The sequence below is a fragment of the Astatotilapia calliptera genome, chromosome 2 (assembly GCF_900246225.1).
Source record: "Astatotilapia calliptera chromosome 2, fAstCal1.2, whole genome shotgun sequence".
Lineage (NCBI taxonomy): Eukaryota > Metazoa > Chordata > Actinopteri > Cichliformes > Cichlidae > Astatotilapia > Astatotilapia calliptera.
Genome location: NC_039303.1, coordinates 19,960,116 through 19,980,623, shown reverse-complemented (window position 1 = coordinate 19,980,623; position 20,508 = coordinate 19,960,116). Strand labels below are relative to the sequence as shown.

The following is a 20,508-nucleotide window of genomic DNA, read 5'->3' as shown; positions in this document are numbered from 1 at the left end:
AAACATGTGGTGTTTGACACAGGTAACCCAAAAGAACAGCAGTTGTTTAATAAAAACTAAGATAATCCACAGTTTGTGCTGAAGAACAAACAAATGTGACGAGTTAACAAACCCAGAGTTGGTGGTCCTGTCCAGCAGGGCCTTTCTTAATGAAGGCACCGTAATAAGTAGCAATGTTTCTATGGTGGGAATAACTTTTTAACATGTTGATCTCCAGCTTTATCTCCTCTTCTTCCTCCTAAACACAAGAACAAAAACATAAGGAATCAAACAAGTGACAAAAATATTACTGCCATGTGTTAACTGGAATTTCATTATTAGTCATGGTCATCTGACCGTTCACAGGTGATTGAAAATGGCGCTGCCTGGTGTTTGTCTGAAGAGCAGGTGTTACGGCGCTGTGATGCTTCTGTGTTGGGTTCAAAAAGGTTTCAAGGCTTTTATAAAAGTGGCCCTTCTGCCTTGGACATGTGACCTGTTTATTTAAAGTTTTAAAGTGTCGCTCCAAATGTAAAATCACAAACACATCCAGGTAAATAGCCTCTTGAATCTGTTTTATAACCCTTAGATGATCTCTCACCCAGCTACTGGACCTTAACTCAACTACTCCCATCCCACAACAAAACCACTGGGGTTGGTCGACTTTACGTGACAGAGGACAAAAAGAAAGCAGAGGAAACTGTGTGCGGCACTTTTTGTTTTCCTAGTATAAATCCTGGAAATGACTTGTGACTTCTCCAATTCACTGGACTCCTAAATCTACTCAGGATCTGGAAACGAGAGCAGAAGAAAAGAGGAGAGCTGGAGAAGCTGGCTGTGGTTGTTAATCAGGAAAGTGGAAACAACAGAGAGCTTCTCACAGTCGCTGCCCTCCCTTAAATCTTCACAGGAGGGGAGAAAAATGACAAGGCAGAGTTTGAACTTTCACTTCCGTTTGAAACACACAGGCTTCTGCCTACGACGAGGTTGTGTGTGTGTGTGTGTGTGTGTGTGTGTGTGTGTGTGTCTGCAAGAAGGCAGATAATAGCCAAGCATTTCCTGCTGTCACATCCACACAAAGAAACTACGACGTTTAGATGTCAGAACAATCTGTAATATAATTTATTCAGGCACTCTATAATTTGTATTTGACTTCTTTTTCTGGGGGAGGCTCTAACGAGTTCTTAACACGTCATCTAGTTGTCTGATTATTCTCTCCATTAATCACGTAATTATCTGCTACATAAAATGTAAGAAACAGAGAAAAATGACAAAGTCTGTGCTAAACTCTCCAGTTTGGCTGCATTACTGAGCAAGAAACCAAAACCCAAAGATATTCCCTCTTGATAAGATTTTATCAAGACAGAAGACTGAGCGTGTTGGATTTTGTGATCTTTTAACATTTTATTTTACTTCACACCGATATAAATCCAAAGCCATGCAAGCCTGTCTGTGGAGCAGTACCTTGCTAAATGCTAAGATTGGAACTCACTCATTCTAACAGCAAACATAAGCTGTTTACAAAAAAAGCTCTAGCTGCTCGCTAGGCTTGACTGCATTTGTTATATTGGTGCCCTTTTGAAGCATTTTCACAGCTCTGGTTAGTGAAATTCTGATCATTAGTCTGGTACTTTGCCTCCCCAAGTAGGTAACTGTGTGTTATACCCACACAGTTTAGAAATGCAGCTGGCTAACCTACACTCCTATTGTTACCTGACACCTTAAGATCAAGATGGCCACGAAGTTAAAGAGCAAACTCCAAAGCGAGGAATCTAGAAGCCAGTGGTTGACATCATAAACCATAAAAACAGTGTGTGGAGGTTATTACAGAGCCATACGTTCACACAACGCGTACTGCTATGGGTACTTAGGACTAGGATGTAGGCCGAGAGCAGGGTCTCTGGAGAGAAATACACCACCACAAACTGTCTCGTCTTTTCTTTCAATCCTGCATATTACATGTCTACCGGACATCATGCTATAATAGTACAAGGGATTGTTTTTCTTTAGAGGGCACAACCATAGCGGTTAAAGTAAATATCGAACACATGGATTGGATGGGTTGTTGCCAACATCTGGTGATAATCTGGAACTATATTGGTCACGTGTTCAATGCTTATTTTATCAGCTGTATATTCAGCGATTCCTAGTACCGAGAAAACTCAACTGTATGTGTAATAAGTTGCAAGAAACTCTTGCACTACAGTATGTGTAAATTTAATCCAGGAGCTGAAGAAAAACAGGTCATCTCGATGCAAAACCCTCAAACAGGAGTCACGTATTAAAGGCTGTCATGTATGATTTATGTTAACAGGATGATTATCACGGTGGTGTTGAATTTAATTACACTAACGTTCCACTTTGGTCGTTACGCATCTTATGATGTTCTGTCAGTTATATACTGTGTAACGCAGTCTGCCATCCATCGCTTCAGCCTGCTCTCAATGGCTCATTAGCAGAGTTACCCTCATTTCTCCATCAAACTGTCGTCAGGTAGTTCATGCGATGGCACAAATAGTGTTTGGTGTTTATGGTGTTGCTCAGGCTGTTTGAACATGAAAGGATGCATTTGAGAAGTTGACATTCCAGGTAAAGAACAGGTGGAGCATAAAAAGGATGTCGAAATAAAATAGAGATAAATAAGGATTATTTTTGAGCAGGAGACAGCGTTGCCTCAAACACGACACATGATGACACAGGTACACTCTGAGAGTAGTGAGGTAATGAACCCTTACCTCTGTGACCTCCATGACTTTGATAGCTGCCAGCTGACCTGTCTTGACATGACGGCCCTGTTGGAAAACACACACAATGAGATACGATCACTGTAGAGATTCTGTTAAATATTCTGCACCAGTTCAAATTTCTTAAATCACAAGTGCAGCTGTGCATCTTGGAAAGACAGGCAGCAACTGGATCGTAATATAAAAGATTAGCCTCTAAATGTTTGACGAGGACTACAACAACTGTCCCACGCTGGAGTCTGTAAACAGATGAACGCTCACAAAGTGTTCCCGCTCTCCCTGTAACTCTTCTGAGTGAATACTTGGACTGTGATATAATTCTCAATATTCATGGACTCGGGCAAGTCCACCTAATTTCATTTTCTCTTGAAAGACGCAGACAGAAAGAACAGGACATGACACGAGAGAGAGAGAGAGCGTGAGAGACTAAGTCAGGATGGAGGAGCAGAGCTGTAAAGTGCAGTCAGGTGAAAAAGGGAAAATTGAAAACCATGTCATGACTCAGAAAGCTGACAAGATACTAGAGTAGCTACTCTATAAGCCTTTAAGCTGTGATGTATGACAGTTCTGTGGGAGTGTATAGTGTATGTGTCTGAAACAGACCACCAGACATGACAAACTCGCCATTATTCAATCAGTCAGCAGTCAGGATTCATACAGAGAGACAAAGTCAGACAAACACAGACACTGAAATGAGGGGCAAGTTTAAAAGTAACAAATATCTGCCTATTCATCTGTTTCCCCCTCAGCAGCCAATTCTTAGAAACGCTCGCGGCCATTTCCAAAGAAATATTGTTGATATGAACAATTGGTCCCGTAGCTATACAGGGAGTGCAGAATTATTAGGCAAATGAGTATTTTGTCCACATCATCCTCTTCATGCATGTTGTCTTACTCCAAGCTGTATAGGCTCGAAAGCCTACTACCAATTAAGCATATTAGGTGATGTGCATCTCTGTAATGAGAAGGGGTGTGGTCTAATGACATCAACACCCTATATCAGGTGTGCATAATTATTAGGCAACGTCCTTTCCTTTGGCTAAATGGGTCAAAAGAAGGACTTGACAGGCTCAGAAAAGTCAAAAATAGTGAGATATCTTGCAGAGGGATGCAGCAGTCTCAAAATTGCAAAGCTTCTGAAGCGTGATCATCGAACAATCAAGCGTTTCATTCAAAATAGTCAACAGGGTCGCAAGAAGTGTGCGGAAAAACCAAGGCGCAAAATAACTGTTACAGCCTACATCAACAAGTGCATTGAGGATGTAACAGTCACGAAAACCATAACTGTCCGGGCCAATCAAAAACCATGGATGACAGGAGAGGTCTACAGGCTGCTGAAAGCTCGGAATGTTGCCTTCAGAGATGGAGACGAGGCAAGCCTGAGGACAGCTAGGGCCAACCTTTCCCGTGGCATCAGAGAGGCTAAGAGACAGTACTCCAAGAAAATATCCCATCACTTCAAAGACAGCAGAGACTCACGGAGCCTGTGGCGGGGCATTCAGACCATCACAGATTACAAGCCCCCACCACAGACTTGTGACAGTACTATCCCCCTGCTGAACGAGCTGAACACTTTCTTTCCTCGCTTTGAAGTCCGAAACAGCACCACTGCACAGAAGACCCCACCCCCTCCTGGTGACCAGGTGATGACTCTGTCCCCGGACAGCGTGAGGAGATCCCTCAGCAGGATCAATGCACGTAAAGCTCAGGGTCCTGACAACATTCCTGGTCGTGCACTGAGAGACTGTGCAGTGGAACTCACTGATGTCTTCACAGACATCTTCAACATATCACTCATCCAGGCTGTCGTCCCCACATGTTTTAAAGCCACCACAATCATTCCGGTTCCAAAAAAGTCATCTCCCTCCTGCTTTAATGACTACCGTCCTGTTGCACTTACTCCCATCCTGATGAAGTGCTTCGAACGACTAGTCATGCAGCACATCAAGACTGTCCTGCCCCCCTCCCTGGACCCCTTCCAGTTTGCGTATCGGCCCAATCGCTCAACCGATGATGCCATCTCCACTGCACTCCACTCAGCACTCACACACCTGGACAAAAAAGATTCATATGTTCGAATGCTGTTCATAGACTTCAGTTCAGCATTCAACACTATAATCCCCCAACAGCTCACTCAAAAACTGGTCCAGCTGGGGCTCAACACCTCACTGTGCAACTGGCTGTTGGATTTCCTCACCGGAAGACCTCAAGCAGTACGGGTCGGCAGTAATACATCCAGCACCATCATTTTAAACACGGGGGCCCCGCAGGGATGTGTGCTGAGCCCCCTCCTCTTCACTCTGCTGACCCATGACTGCACTCCATCACACAGCTCCAACCTCTTCATCAAGTTTGCGGACGACACAACGGTGGTGGGTCTCATTAGCAACAGGGATGAGACCGACTACAGAAGTGAGGTGAGACGCCTGGCCACGTGGTGTGCTGACAACAATCTCTCTCTGAATGTGGAGAAGACGAAGGAGATTGTTGTGGACTTCAGGAGAATGCACACCCAACATGCTCCTCTGACCATTGACGGAGCGTCTGTGGAGAGAGTGAGCAGCACCAAGTTCTTGGGTGTGCACATCACAGAGGATCTCTCCTGGACGTACAACACCACAGCACTGGCCAAGAAATCACAGCAGCGTCTCTTCTTTCTCCGCAAACTAAGAAGAGCAGGAGCACCAGCCCCCATCATGTACACTTTCTACAGAGGCACCATCGAGAGCATCCTGTCGAGCTGCATCACTGTGTGGTTTGGAGCCTGCAATGCGTCCTGCCATAGAACCCTCCAACGCATAGTGAGAGCTGCAGAGAGGATCATTGGTGTCTCTCTCCCCTCCCTCCAGGACATTTACAGCACCCGTCTCACTAAAAAAGCCCTTTGCATAGCGGCTGATCCCACGCACCCAATGCAAAGCTTCTTCAAGCTGCTGCCGTCAGGGAGGAGACTGCGGAGTCTCCAGGCCAGGACCAGCAGACTGAAGGACAGCTTCATCCATCAGGCTGTCAGGAAGCTAAACTCCCTCCCGATTCTGCCCCCCTCTCCCCTCTTCTCCACCACGGTCTCACTGAACTCTGTCACACACACACACACACTCACTCTCTGACGCACTCACTGGCCTGCTCCAGTCACTTTGTGGAGCATTGGACTGCTTAAGCATTGGACCTCATAAGCCTTTGTTGTTACACTATCTCTTACCGTACACTACTAAATCCCCATTTGCACTATTTGCCTATTTTGCACCACTATGCCTTCTTACTTGAATATTGTATATTGTATATTGCATAGCTTTTTTTTGTTATACGTAAAATTGTATTGTATTTATTTAAATTTATTTAAATTTTTACTTTTTAATTATTTTATTTGCATTTTTCTAATCACTAGGGTTTGAGAGTAACGCAATTTCTATTCTGTGTATGTCCTGTACATGTGGCAGAATTGACAAATAAAGTTGACTTGACTTGACTTGACTAACTGCCCATGAACTGAGAAAAGTCAAGCGTGCAGCTGCCAAGATGCCACTTGCCACCAGTTTGGCCATATTTCAGAGCTGCAACGTCACTGGAGTGCCCAAAAGCACAAGGTGTGCAATACTCAGAGACATGGCCAAGGTAAGAAAGGCTGAAAGATGACCACCACTGAACAAGACACACAAGCTGAAACGCCAAGACTGGGCCAAGAAATATCTTAAGACTGGTTTTTCTAAGGTTTTATGGACTGATGAAATGAGAGTGAGTCTTGATGGGCCAGATGGATGGGCCCGTGGCTGGATTGGTAAAGGGCAGAGAGCTCCAGTCCGACTCAGACGCCAGCAAGGTGGAGGTGGAGTACTGGTTTGGGCTGGTATCATCAAAGATGAGCTTGTGGGGCCTTTTCGGGTTGAGGATGGAGTCAAGCTCAACTCCCAGTCCTACTGCCAGTTTCTGGAAGACACCTTCTTCAAGCAGTGGTACAGGAAGAAGTCTGCATCCTTCAAGAAAAACATGATTTTCATGCAGGACAATGCTCCATCACACGCGTCCAAGTACTCCACAGCGTGGCTGGCAAGAAAGGGTATAAAAGAAGAAAAACTAATGACATGGCCTCCTTGTTCACCTGATCTGAACCCCATTGAGAACCTGTGGTCCATCATCAAATGTGAGATTTACAAGGAGGGAAAACAGTACACCTCTCTGAACAGTGTCTGGGAGGCTGTGGTTGCTGCTGCACGCAATGTTGATGGTGAACAGATCAAAACACTGACAGAATCCATGGATGGCAGGCTTTTGAGTGTCCTTGCAAAGAAAGGTGGCTATATTGGTCGCTGATTTGTTTTTGTTTTGTTTTTGAATGTCAGAAATGTATATTTGTGAATGTGGAGATGTTATATTGGTTTCACTGGTAAAAATAAATAATTGAAATGGGTAAATATTTGTTTTTTGTTAAGTTGCCTAATAATTCTGCACAGTAATAGTCACCTGCACACACAGATATCCCCCTAAAATAGCTAAAACTGAAAACAAATTAAAAACTACTTCCAAAAACATTCAGCTTTGATATTAATGAGTTTTTTGGGTTCATTGAGAACATGGTTGTTGTTCAATAATAACATTATTCCTCAGAAATACAACTTGCCTAATAATTCTGCACTCCCTGTACAGCTTGGACTTGGAGGACAGCAGGGTGTCAAAACATGTGTCTACATCGACCATTTCCACATCTGAGGAGTTTTCAGGAGTTTGCAACAAGCTTGACGGCATAAACACGTCTGTCATAATCCAGCTGAATGGTGGGTGGCATATTTTGTAGCTCCGTGTCCTGTTATAGTTAGCCTGTTCCTCTTTATGAATAGAAGACAAGTCATTCAACTGCAGTGGCATGAATGGAAAGTCACCAAGTTAAACTGAACTAAAGATTTACAAATGTGCAGTTTTTATGTGAAAGAGTGTTTTTTTTGGGTTTTTTTTACAACGAGCACCGAGGTTACTTTTACTGGCTAACAAAACCAGCATCCATCCTTTTGCGTCAACATGTTTTTTGATTATGTCTCAAGAAAACAGAATTCAATCATGGTACGAGGCGGGAGTTCTTGGCTGATCGTGGGAAATAACAAATGGGAAGTTTGGAGAATATTTATTATCACAGCAAATAGACTGTACTGTTCAAGAACAGAAAGATGGTGAGAAACAACTAACAATGTGCTGGCAAACCTGCTGTAGGCTTCAGGGATACTCAGCACAGACAATTTATTTTAGAAATAGATCCATGAAGATGTGACATCTTTAAAGAAAGTGTTGTCAAGAGAAAGAAGAGGAGCTGCCTGGTTAGTTAGAAATATACTGCAGTAGAATATTATCCAATGAGCTCAAGTTATTCATGTAAACATCATTCAACAAAACATCAAAGTAAACATCTGTCATGTAGCTCTGGTCTGATATTGATGGCACTTCAAACTCTTAAAAAGAAGAAACAAATCAAAAGATATTAAAAATAAAATAATCTTCCCTGAAAAGTGAACAGTGCCCAGAGAGTGAGCTGCAGCTGGAGCCTGAATCCTTGAAAAGTTTTATTTATCACGCCATGTGTTCTTTGATATAAAGCATGTCAGTGTTTTGGTCACTACAGTGAAACTAAACATCTTGACCAGTAGCATGCAGACTTGGTTCACAGTCGGTTGAAGTGTTCCTCGGCCAGTCCAAACCCTTTTCAGCTGGAATTCTTCACACACATTTCACTGAGCATGAGCTGTGATGTGAAGCCGTCTCTTCATCCTGGCCTTGATTGTGTCCTAAAGTAGAGGACAGTGTCTCCATAATTGCAAAGAATTGTGGCATGGAGTCATCCACTAGCCTATAATAAATAAGGAAATGGCCTTCCTGTCCCATCACACTTGATGGTGTGTGCTTGCTGCCACCACAGCAAACCAGTGTGAAATGTTCTCCACTCAGCTGATCTAGTTACTCATTAAAAATACGCCGCACTGACGCGCATGCACACACTAACAGGGGTCTGGTCTCTCCATCAGAATTAATTGGAGAAAAATGTTGCTCTTATTTTGCATCCTGAAGTCCATGAATATCTCACACACACACACACACACACACACACACACAATAAGGGAAGACTACAAATATCGTTTCAGTGAAAAGGTTACTATAATATATTCATGCATATGCTAATCAGATACAAGCGAGACATTTATAACACAGACAGCACGGAGACAAACGAGAGAAACAGTCTCACTGCATCTCTCTTTCTGTCCTGCTCTTGCTTCAGTGTCAGTCTCGCCACCCGCTGTATCTGTCCCCTTCAAGATCAATATGTTGGTTACATACGTGGATATGTGAAAGATTAATTCTCCTGAAGAAACTGAGTGTGGAAACTGTGCCACTTAAAGCCTATACGGTTGTAACCTTAGTCAGTATAAAAGATGGATGTAGCTTCCAGTTCACATAAAAGTGAAGCCGTTGCTGAAGTGCCTTTAACCTGCATTCTTTCACATGGCCAGCAGGGGGCGACTCCCGTGGTTAGCTTCAGGTGTCTCAGCTTCCTTGCTCTGAAACTTCAGCAGCTACTTTTCTAATTGTTATATCGGCTGAGCCATGAAAGGAGGTGTGACGAGGCAATTGGGGAAAAAAATGCTCAAGGCTCCATAACAGGACTTCACTAACAAAGGGGTGACATCATGGTGGTTACGTCTATCTGCTATACGGTCTGTGGCAGTAACTGCATGTGTTTGTGTTCATATAGCTTTGTGAGAACAGATTGGGGACTGTGCGATATGACCAAAATCTCATATCCATATAAGACATTTCTGTAAATTCTGTGACTTTCGGGCAACTTGACTTTACCATTTACCATTTACGTTTTCAGCTGGGCGTGGTGCACCTGGAGTCGAGTGTTTTGACGGATGCATGAAACTATGTATTTTTAGACAGGAGGTGTAGCCCCGCCATTTTCTTTGTGAGTATTTATTACACGGCGTGCTGCGGGGGAGAGCCTGTTCTAACGTTTGAGTCTACGGTTTATTTTGAGCACTTGACGGCTGTTTTTGCTTCTCATCTGTAAACTCTCTCCACACGCTTTCAGGTGATTCTTGCGTCGGTGGTAGAGGTTTGTCAGGTTTGAGTCTGTGGTGGAGACCTGTTTCCTGCATAATTTGCATAGTACAGTTTTCTGGCCAGTATCAGACTTTTCAGAACCAAACCATGTCCATGCTGGTCCTCGATTTGTTTGGAGCTACCTGGTTCTGCCTCATCTTCACTGGCCATGCTGGGACTTATCTGTGCCTGCATCCATGTGCTGACCATCCAAACGATGAAAAAAAAAAAATATTGCTGCAAACTGTTTATTTTGCGACACCACAAAACAAACAATATCATCCGATATGAAACGACAGATGTTTTAATTTCATCATCCGATACATGTCCTCATATCGCACAGCCCTAATGAGGACATTTTTCACTTCACCTTCAGTTTTGAAGACTTTGGGTCACGGTTGAAGTTAGGATGGGAGTAATATCTATTGACAGATATCTCCACATGAATATGCAGAATAGATTTTCGATACTGGCTCTGTGGGGTCTTTTGTTTGGAGTCTTTTGTGACGACACTGCAGTGCAGACCAGTCGTGTTTGAGGCGACTTTGACTTTTAGCAGTTGAAAACTCTGGGCGGAGAGAATAAGAACAAACTTGCTGAAAAGGTTTCTAGAAACCATCAGTTATCATCTGAAGTTCATTTAGCTTTTAGTTTGTTTGTTAACATGTCTCAGCATTAATAGTTAGTCTGTAATCAGTAACCACCGCTCAGAACCACAAGGAACCAGAACACTTGGCCTGCGATTTTCACTTGTCTGGAGCACTGCTGGCACACACTGATCATTTTCCACACCGATAGTCCAAGTCTTTTTCCCCTCATATGAGTCAATTTTAAGTTGCCACAGTTAAGTAACACTATTATTAACATGAACCTCCAGTGATAATATTACATGAATGGTTATTTCTTATTCAGTGATGTTGATAAGGTGCATGATAAAAAGTGTACACCCAAACAAAAGATTCACTTTATTTCAGCTTAGCTGTGCTTGCACATGTGGAGGCTGCATTACTAAAGTTCACCACATGAAATTCAGAGAGGCAGTTTCAATCCCGGGACACGTGAGCGTTCACTGAGAAATGAGAAACAGCAGCAGCAGAGAACAATTACTAAAACGATTAAATATGACAGCTCAGATCTGAAGGCTTTGGTTGGCCTACGAGTGAAAATGGTTTTGGTATCTCATACGAGGAAATCAGTCCCACATCCACTGGGCTTTAGCTGGGGTGGGACCTTCAGATGCATTTCACATGTTTGATCACAATGGGATGTGGGGAGTTTTTGACCAAAGTCAAAAAGTCAATCAAATGTCACAGTTTCAATAATGAGCTGTGTTGGTGGGAATGTTTGTGGTAGGAGCTGGGCTATGTCTATTACCAGGCCAGGTAATATCCTGTGAAGTGATGAGGGCTGAATTAGCATAATTATCTTTATTTTGCACATTAAAGCTTTTTTAAAACTTTTTTTTCTACTTTTCCATTCACATGTAACCTTCATTAGCTGGAACTACAGTTTCAAAGCTGCAGTGTTTTCATTACATGGGTGTAAACTCCACAAAGGTAAACTCACCACACCGTCATCAGAGGAGAACTGGGAAAAATCAAGCAGCTCCTTTTTTGCTTTCTATGCATGTTACATGTACAAGCAGTCAGATGAATAGCAGCTTGGCCAATCTGTGGGCTCTCACCACATACTCTCTTATTTTATTACCACAAAAGAAATAAAAGGAATGCACAATAAAAACAAAGAGCTAATGAAAAAGAATCCTAATAATTTTTTACAGTCTGGGAAAACAGCCCTAACTGACAGCAATAGTCATTACACACTCAGAGCCTGCATCACAAACTTAGGAGGTGGGTGAAAGGTAATGACCAGGCAAGCCAAATGCATTATGGGAATTCTAAGATTGAGAAACTGTGAGGTTGGCTTCATACTGTCTGACTCTATCAGAGTGTCAAATACTGATTTCTCTGGTTTTTAAACAAGCTCTACTATTGTACCGAGTTCAGCGCTGAATCACTCGAGTACTTTTAATTATAGTTCTGGCATTTAGAAAGTAAAGTAAGGAGGCCAGATACTTTTATGAATGTTCTAACAATTGGACTCACAGCTCTGGGACACATGGGTAATCAGCACAAACTGCAGCTCTAACCCTCATGGGGGGCCGCTTTCCTCTTCTCTCTCTTTAATAGGTCTCTCTCCCTCTTCCTTCCTCCCCTCCACTCTGTCTCTCTGGCTTTCACCTCTGCCTTCCTTCCGTTGCCCTCACTCACTTTCCTCTCCATTTTTACCCTTTGTCTCGCTCTCTCTCTCTGCTCTCTCTGTTTCACTGTTAACAAACAGTATTTCTAATACTACCCATTCTGCTCCAGCTCACACCTTCCCCCACAAACACTTACCTAAGAAACTAAAACTTTAACTTTGAAAGCTATTACTCTTTTCAGTTACATCTAATAAAGCAGCATTAGGTGACTACATTTTTAATGTAAGGAAGCTCTTAGTTGTGTGGCAGCAGAAAGTGTTGAGCTGGGGGAAGGAGTCAGTCTGTGCTGTCAACGCAGACTGACAGTTGATCAGTCTGTGAATGTCCAAGTCCACATTTGGACATGATTTTGGTCAGCAGATCTCCTCATGAGCAACACAGGAATGATGATATGTGAATAACAGAAAGGGAAGCAATGCAACTGAAACTTGAAAGAGGAAGTGCAAGTGATTCAGTCAGAGTGGTACTACAGCCAGCTGTTGTATGGTTTCAACACCGAGTCAAAGTTTGCACAGATGCTCGAGTGAAACTTTCTTTGACCCATCACAAATGTAATTCACATTCATTTACGGATCAATTTACATTGATATTCTTGATTTTTGTTATTCATGTGATTACCACAACTCAGCCACACAGGTCAGTGACACACAAATAGTTAAAAAAAAAATTCCAACTGCTGTAAATTAGTCACACTAATTATCATAGTGGCATCATTGTAAATTATAAAGCTACAATATTGTGCTTAAGATACTGCAGTCACTTTAGTCAGTGTTACTAAGGAAAATTGTGTTGCGTCAGCAGTGCTCAGAGGTCTGTGCTTTAGTAGAGTTTGGCTTTTTCACAGTGTGACACACACACATACCCACACACACACAGATGACTCTATAGCAGTGGCTCGCAGAAGGGAAGTTCCTTTTGCAAACAGGGAAACGCCCTGTGCGTGTGTGTGTGTGTGTGAATGATGTGTATATGGTGAATAAGACAAGCACGCACCATGCACTACGAATGTCCAACACAGCATTTTAATATATTTATGTGCATGTGTCACCCATTTCTTCTGTCGAGCACCTCCTTGCTTCTAAGCAATAAAACTTCTGCAGTCTCTTTACATTTTCTTTCGTTTTTTTATATTTTAAGACGGGGCAAATTATCAAAGATGTACAGTAAAATGTTTAAATCTGTATCTGCATTTATACTGTGGGAACTTGGGTCGCTGCAAGGTATTGTTCTTTGATGTGCCAAAAACTGTCAGGGTGCACTGTGCAGCACGGTGTCAGATTTAATTATATGGAATAACCACTCTTACTATTATTTGTATCGTGCAAATGGGTTTCATCTTTTAATTTTCAAACATCTCGAAATCTACACTTATAAGTGAACACACTGGACTTTTTATATTGGTGTACTGGTTTATTGAATCTGTTATCACTAAGTTCTCTAATTGTCACGTCCTTAGATGAGGTTGAACACAAAAGCACTACAGCTTCTTTGATTCCCTGAGTAGTTCCTGGCGTCTGTTTCTGGGGTAATTTTGAAGAAAAGCCCTGATTGTCTCCAGGCCTCTCTGCTCTCCATGCCGTCTAATTGTGTCTGTCTTTGCATGTCAGAAAATCCCATCTGCTGACCAGGAGGCTCTTCCACTCAATTAAGATGAAAATGAGGATAATTTGGGCACACTTTGCTCCGGTGTCTGTTCCAGTGGACACTGGGGTTTGATTGACACGGGATCAGATGTCTAACTGACAATTGCTGGATCAAAAATCAAATGTGTACATGAGTCATGGGAAAATTTCATAATCACTACAATCAATTCCTGATGCACATCAACTCTGAGGCCTCAATTTAGAGCAGAACTGATTGGGAACATAACCTAAGTTGGAATACAAACATTTTCACCAAGCAGAGGATCACTGTGACTGACAGCAACAGCAACCTGCACATAAAAAAAAACAAAAAACAAAACACCATCCTGGTGGATCCTGTTCCACCTTCATCTTCTGCCTCTCCCTTTTGGCAGTACTTATTGTAGGATTCTTCACATCCTATCACAGCTAACATGCCCTCATTTAGTTTTCCTTCTATACAGATCAACTGCTTCACTAGTTACATTTGTTCCAACACTGATTGCATTTCTGTCTCCAAAAACATTTCCTTTCAGGTAGACAGGAATGGTCTCTCAGATCACGTGAATACACGTAAATCAGTGAGTGTAAGTATGAGATTTCTTGACTTGAATCCACATGAGGATTGAGGAGGTATATTCACACTGGGTGAGGTGATGCAATATGCCTCCTGCATGCTCAGGTAGCACCTCGAATGGGGAATCTGCAGTTGCAAGCAGGCACCATCTCCTGCTGTGTGCTACGTGTAACAAAGGGCAACTTCAGGCAATGCTTGCACCAGATTCTCCTGCCACTGCTCAGTGTTCACGTGTGAAATTAGTAATGCACGACATTTGTCTTTTAAAAGTAAGAATCGCTGTATTGCAATAGCAGTTTCACTGTGGGTAACGGTAATTGCTGTATGATTATTGTACTCACAGATTTTCTTCCTATTAAATAGAAGAGACCTTCAGCACAACCATGTGCAGCTCATACGGCATTGTGTGATTGTTAGTTTTATACCTCTAATACTACCTTAAATGATCTGAATTAAAATTACCGGTATAATGGTGGCATTTTAATCCGTGGTGCTCACCTTTAGGTAATCAAAGTTTCTTATTCATCCAACAATACTACACACCTATCATTCAATGCAGAGGCATGAAGAAATAAACAAAGGAAGAGCCCAGATGCAATGTCAGCACTCACATCAATCCACAAGTGTTTTTGTACGGGGTGAGGAGAGCGTGTGTGCAGTGCCAGTTATTGTTCTCCAGGCCATGCTGCATTCATGGTTTCCCAGGTTGAGGCTCACTCTCATTATAAGACCGTGTACATGGGAAACCAGATTTGCTCAGCCTCATTAAGGTCTGATTGATTGCCTGTTAGAGCTACACACCATCATTATTACTTTACCTATAGCGAGGCTTTTAAACCACAGCAGAGTGCTGGTAGACTGCGGCTCCATTATTTGTACTGATGCAGGCAGAAAAATGCCCCAAATAACATTTCTTTAAGAAAGTTAAAAACACATAGAGGGCCAGCCAATTAACTTTTTAAACTATTCTACACAAGTAATTTTTCAAGCAGGGTCAAGCATCATTAGAGAATACAGTACACAGAAAGAAAAAGGTATCAGACATGGTACCGCCTTCAGTCATTAGAATCACTGCTGTGATTCAGCTCACAGTTTATCAGTTTTTGTTTTTCTTCCCTTGTTAATGCTCTACTAAATGTTACTCACATTTGTTAATGCTTTAGCCCTGAAAAAAAAAATCTTTACCAAGCATGAAATTTGTGATTTTCCTCCCCGGTTTGAAAGAACCCTGTAAGGCCTGACTGTCCTGTGCATCGCTTGCAACATATCCTCTTTCAGGAAATCAAATGGCACACACACCCTACTTTCTGTGTCACCTAATCCCACGAAGACATGGACAACTCTGAGAACGCATCATTGGCTATGTGCATCCTTCAGCCCTTAACTTTTAACCTCTTCCTTAAATAAACCTGTTACTTTAAAACTTTTGGGAGAACCTAAAGCCTGCTTCTTCCAAAAAAAAAAAAAAATGTTGTTTCAAACATCTGTCCACACAGTCTCTCGTCCCATATCCACACACCAACCCAGTGGTTCTGGATCACACCTGCTAGTTCTTGGCGAGCTCTGTGTAGTAGTCTCCGCCTGCTACAGGTTTTCTAGCTCACAGTGGATCTTTAAAACTGGCAACTGCAGTTATTATTCTAGAGCAAGTAAGTGGAGCTGGAGTTCATCTTACCACTCTGGAGGAGCATCTGAATGATGCTGAGAACAGCCTCCACAATAATCTGTCAGCTAAGCTCACTGGTGAGGAAACAAGACATAGGACTGAAGTTGGAGCGAGCTGACTGGTGTTATTCTCCTAGATTGATGACAACAAAACAATAAAAATCTACCCAGTTCCTACCACACAAGGTCTAAGTAGTGGAAACACTGCTTATGTCTAATCTGAAATCATGCAAACATTTCTGTTTGTTATAGGGCAGGTAGATAGGCATTCATGACTTGACCCCTCCTAAACGGCCTCAACCACAATAATTTTTCACCCAGGAAGCTCTCAGTTGCTCAAAGATGAAACTAACCCACAAAGGTGTAGCAAACAGTGCAGCTGGTAAAGCATCAGCTTTAGGGGTTTAGCAAACTCGTGTGAAAATAGGGCACAACCAGCTGCAGGAGCCTAAATAACACTAAACACCTTCTACAACCACAAACCACTCACTCAAACAGATACTGCGATAAGGAAGTGAGCCCCACCCAGGGCCTTTAAAAGATGCTCTAGTTGCACGTGTGTGTGTGTGTGTGTGTGTGTGTGTGTGTGTGTGTGTGTGTGTGTGTGTGTGTGTGCGCTAAAGGATATTTCAGTAAACAAAAGTATCTTTTTCCCCTCCTAATTAACTGGAAGTAGCTGTTGCAACTTTTACCAGAAATGACGTTTTACAACCGTAACACCATGAGTCTGCATATGCCAACAGCTGCTACATGTTTAGCTTCGCATTAGCTTGTAAGGTAAAGACGACAACAGGAAGCTACTATTGCTGCCATTTAAACAATGTTTAGATTTAAAGCACTACATATGATACTTTCATGTGTCTGTTGATGTTACAATGTGCAGCAACGCATCACGGCAGTACTCACCTTGTACACCTGACCGTAGGTCCCATTGCCAACTACTTCAACTAGCTCAAAGATCCCAGCTGGATCCTAAAAAAATACAAATAAATAAATTGTTATTAAAAATAACAGCAACATGCTGAGAAATCCAAGCATGTTTGTTCTCGAGTGAAGCAACATAGTGTATAGGAAATGCGACATTGCAGCAAAGTCAAAATGCAACAGGCTAGTGCCAAGAAAAACTATGACAAACAGTTTCATTGCTCAGAGCTGAGGGTACAACTCAAAGTTATGCTTGGATGGGGACTGAAGAAGTGGGACTGCAAATGTAGATGAGAGTTTGAGCTGAAGATGAGACTGCACCAATTTGTATCAGAACAAAATCAGTTTGGCTGTTAGTGGAGGATGGTGCGTTAATTTTACAGTTTGATGAAAGCTGTAAAACACTTAAGTTACATTTCTTTGTTTCCCTACGCAAAAATGAGGAATAAATACAGAACAAAAACAGAACAGTGACACTGGCTAAATACGGCTTATGTTTAGGTCACGGCCTGAGTGGCTACAGAAACATCATCACACCTAGTGTCATATCAAATATTTGTAGTCACACAGGCAAACGACTAAGCAGCATGAGGCCACAATAAAGTAGCAACTAAACATTACAGTTGGGAAAAAAACACGCTGTGCGCTACTTGGACTGCATCTTAAACATTAAACAAACTCTGTTTATTTCAGTGGTCACTTGTTGCATTGTTGCACACTAACTTTTAGGCAAGTCTACACCGGGAGAAACCTTGTGTAAACAGTGCAGCTTGTAAAGTTGACACCAAACAGGACACAGAGCAGACAGGAGGCACCGTGGCACACGACACGCTATATTTACACGCCAAGTTAAAGCACACTGAGTTTGTGTAACAGTGAAGAATAGTAGCGAGTACCGACCGTTAGACGAGGCACAAAAACCAATCACTGTTTGATTACTCAGCTGCAGCTTGAAAGCACCGTTAAATTTTCAAGCAACACCCACCACATCCCACACTGTTTAACATTACCTTTTATATGTATATACAGAAAAAAGAAGCAAGGTTTCTTTACTTACTCTCAAAGCAGCGAGGTCTATGCTGTCCAAACTTCGCGTGGTGTTTTCTCTCGACATTGCTGTCAGAAACTTTGTCAGTATGTTGATATGTGTAAACAAGACATGGACGGTCAGAGTTTGTCTCCCAACGCTACGCACTAACGGGCTTTTCTCTAGTCGGGTCCATTCTGAAGTTTAGCTTCACCAAGCTAGTCGCCGAAAACACGCAACATCCGGCTGCACCTTTCAGAATAAGTGTCTTTCTTATTCTGTCTTTCCAGACTGCGATTTTTCTTTGTGTAAAGTCTTTATTGTTACTTTTTGAGACAGATAAAACATATCATAGATATGTTATGAATATATCTTATTTACAATATACTAAATTTATAGCAATTTATATTTCAGTATATGGCATAAATCTTACTCTGACAACCATGACGTTTTTGTGGTTATACACTGTCGCAATGTTGCCAGCACCATTTAGTTTTTCTATCGAGGAGGGTTTTTGTTTTTTTTGTGTTTTTTTGTTTTAATCTAAAGAACGGCAGAGTAAAAAAGTCACTCAACAAGACCTTGTCTGTGAGAAGGAACTTTTGCTTACACTCACAGTTTTTAAATAAATACATACATACCTACTCTATACTACTCTACTCTTTACTCTAAGGGACACGGTGAGTTTGCTGCATATTATTATTCATTTTGCTATACAGATTAGGATGTAATGCATTAGTAGGTTAACTCACACTTGAACCTTGAAAGTTTGATACAACTAGCAGTAGCTCTGTTGCTAGTAGCAACAGACCATTTCCATAGCACGTACTTTAAGATGTAATTATGAGAGTAGCACATTTGTAAGTAACAATTCTAATTAATACCAAGTAATTTGATTTCTTAATGCTGCTACAGAAATGGGAAAACTGGTAAGGAATGTGTCTTTAAAGTATATGCAGCAGGTTTTCCATGGATGAGGGTGGTGATCCTTATACACCTGAATGGCTGATTTACCACACAGTGTCATGACTAAAGACTCAACCTGTGATTAACAAATGCCGTTATAATAAAGCCTAAATTAACATGTAGTGTAATGTAATGTATCCACATTTCTATGTCAAGACCTATTGTCCAATTTAAGGTTCTAGTGAAAAAACCTAGGTTCATAATTGGTATAGGTAAAATAGGATTAAATAATATATCATAAAATATTCTTTTTAGTTCATTGCTATTCATACATAAGTGTATGAAATGCAAAAATCAAATTTGGGCTTTTGATTCAATTTCCCTTTAATAATACTAATGACAAACTAAAAAAAAAAAGGTAAATATGTGATGGGTGCATTTGCCTTAAAAGAAAATGATGAAAACAATTCGTCTGCTGTTGTTACACAATAAAAAATATTGTACAGTATCGCACAAACCTTTTGACCCAAACCTCATTTCTTTATATTTTTGTTTGGAAAATGAGCCATAAATGTAGTGTTTTATTAAAACGTGTGCAAAAAATGCACAAACAGGATATAAGTAACTCTAACAAGTAACTACAATTACTCTCTTAAGCTACTTCAGCACTGGCAGTGAATAAAAACCTCTAGCGTCTTCAAGGAATTACGTGCAACTGCTGCTAGGCAATGTGGGTAAACCTTCACCATGTGCAGGTAAGCAGCTGTCAGCTTCAAAGCCGCGGGTGAGGAGCGAATCGCTTCCAGTGTGGATTCAGCTTCATGCAAACTTGTCATTTCTTTAAAAAGTACAAATGAAGCTGTTGCAAATCAGACACTTTCCAGATGGAGTTGCACGGTGGATCAAAACGACATTTTTTGTAGTTTTCATCGGTTTTGACAAGATGCCCAACAACCACTGACTGAAATGCCACCCCAAACCATGAGAGCCAACACTGTGGTTTACAGATGGCTCCTGATCTCCTTCCATACATAAGAACAACAGTTTTACATAAATATTTCAAATTAGGAACCACCACTTAGTTAGCTGTTGATACATATTTTCAGTCATTACTTGTGTCATTTGGCATACCTTACTTTTCTGATGAGGCTTTGGTGAAGGTAGTGAGTTTCTTAGAGTTTGTGACACATCACGATGCTAAGCTCTCAGCTATCAGCAGTTCTTTGGAATCGCCTTGCTGCTATGTTACTACTATAACTGCTGCTATCAAACTGTGTCATCTTTGGTACTTTTCATAGTTTTAGCTAAAGAAATGGCTGTTGCACTTTTTATTACAGCTTAGTAACAATGTGACAATAGTGGCATAACAAAGAGGAAAAAGAGGCAAGAAAACAGTAACAATATAAAACAGCATTAGCTTCAAATATAAAGAAATTAAGGGTGGCTCAAGACTTGTGCACAGTTCTATATGCTTAAATATGAGTGCTGAGGATGATTCATCACAAAAAATGTATCCCTGAACTCTATTTAGTTAATTAACACACATAATTGTTTTTTTAAGTGTAAAGTGTATTGGAGGAATTGTGCTTTACATTTTAGTCTCTTGACCGAAGCAGCGATTGAGTCAGGATGGTGAAATAAGGGTCATTACTTGGTGGGACACAGTCACTGTGTATGTGTATGTGCTGGGGAGAAACAGAAAGACTACGCTAGACTTCTGT

The 20,508-nt window shown here is 41.5% G+C and overlaps 1 protein-coding gene across 4 annotated transcripts in view; it reads right to left on the bottom strand.

Annotated features, from left to right (window-relative positions):
- LOC113033077 (traf2 and NCK-interacting protein kinase-like) overlaps positions 1-18,122 on the bottom strand; it is a 59,452-nt gene extending 41,330 nt beyond the window's left edge. For all 4 annotated transcript variants that reach the window (XM_026186399.1, XM_026186417.1, XM_026186428.1 and 1 more), the window contains exons 1-4: positions 17,912-18,122; positions 16,837-16,902; positions 2,715-2,771; positions 113-238 (exon numbers count right to left, since the gene is read on the bottom strand). In XM_026186399.1, coding sequence (XP_026042184.1) covers positions 113-238; positions 2,715-2,771; positions 16,837-16,902; positions 17,912-17,968 — 306 coding nt within the window. In that variant the 5' untranslated portion in view covers positions 17,969-18,122. The remainder of the gene's footprint in view (positions 1-112; positions 239-2,714; positions 2,772-16,836; positions 16,903-17,911) is intronic.
- Between the last annotated feature and the right edge of the window lie 2,386 nt (positions 18,123-20,508).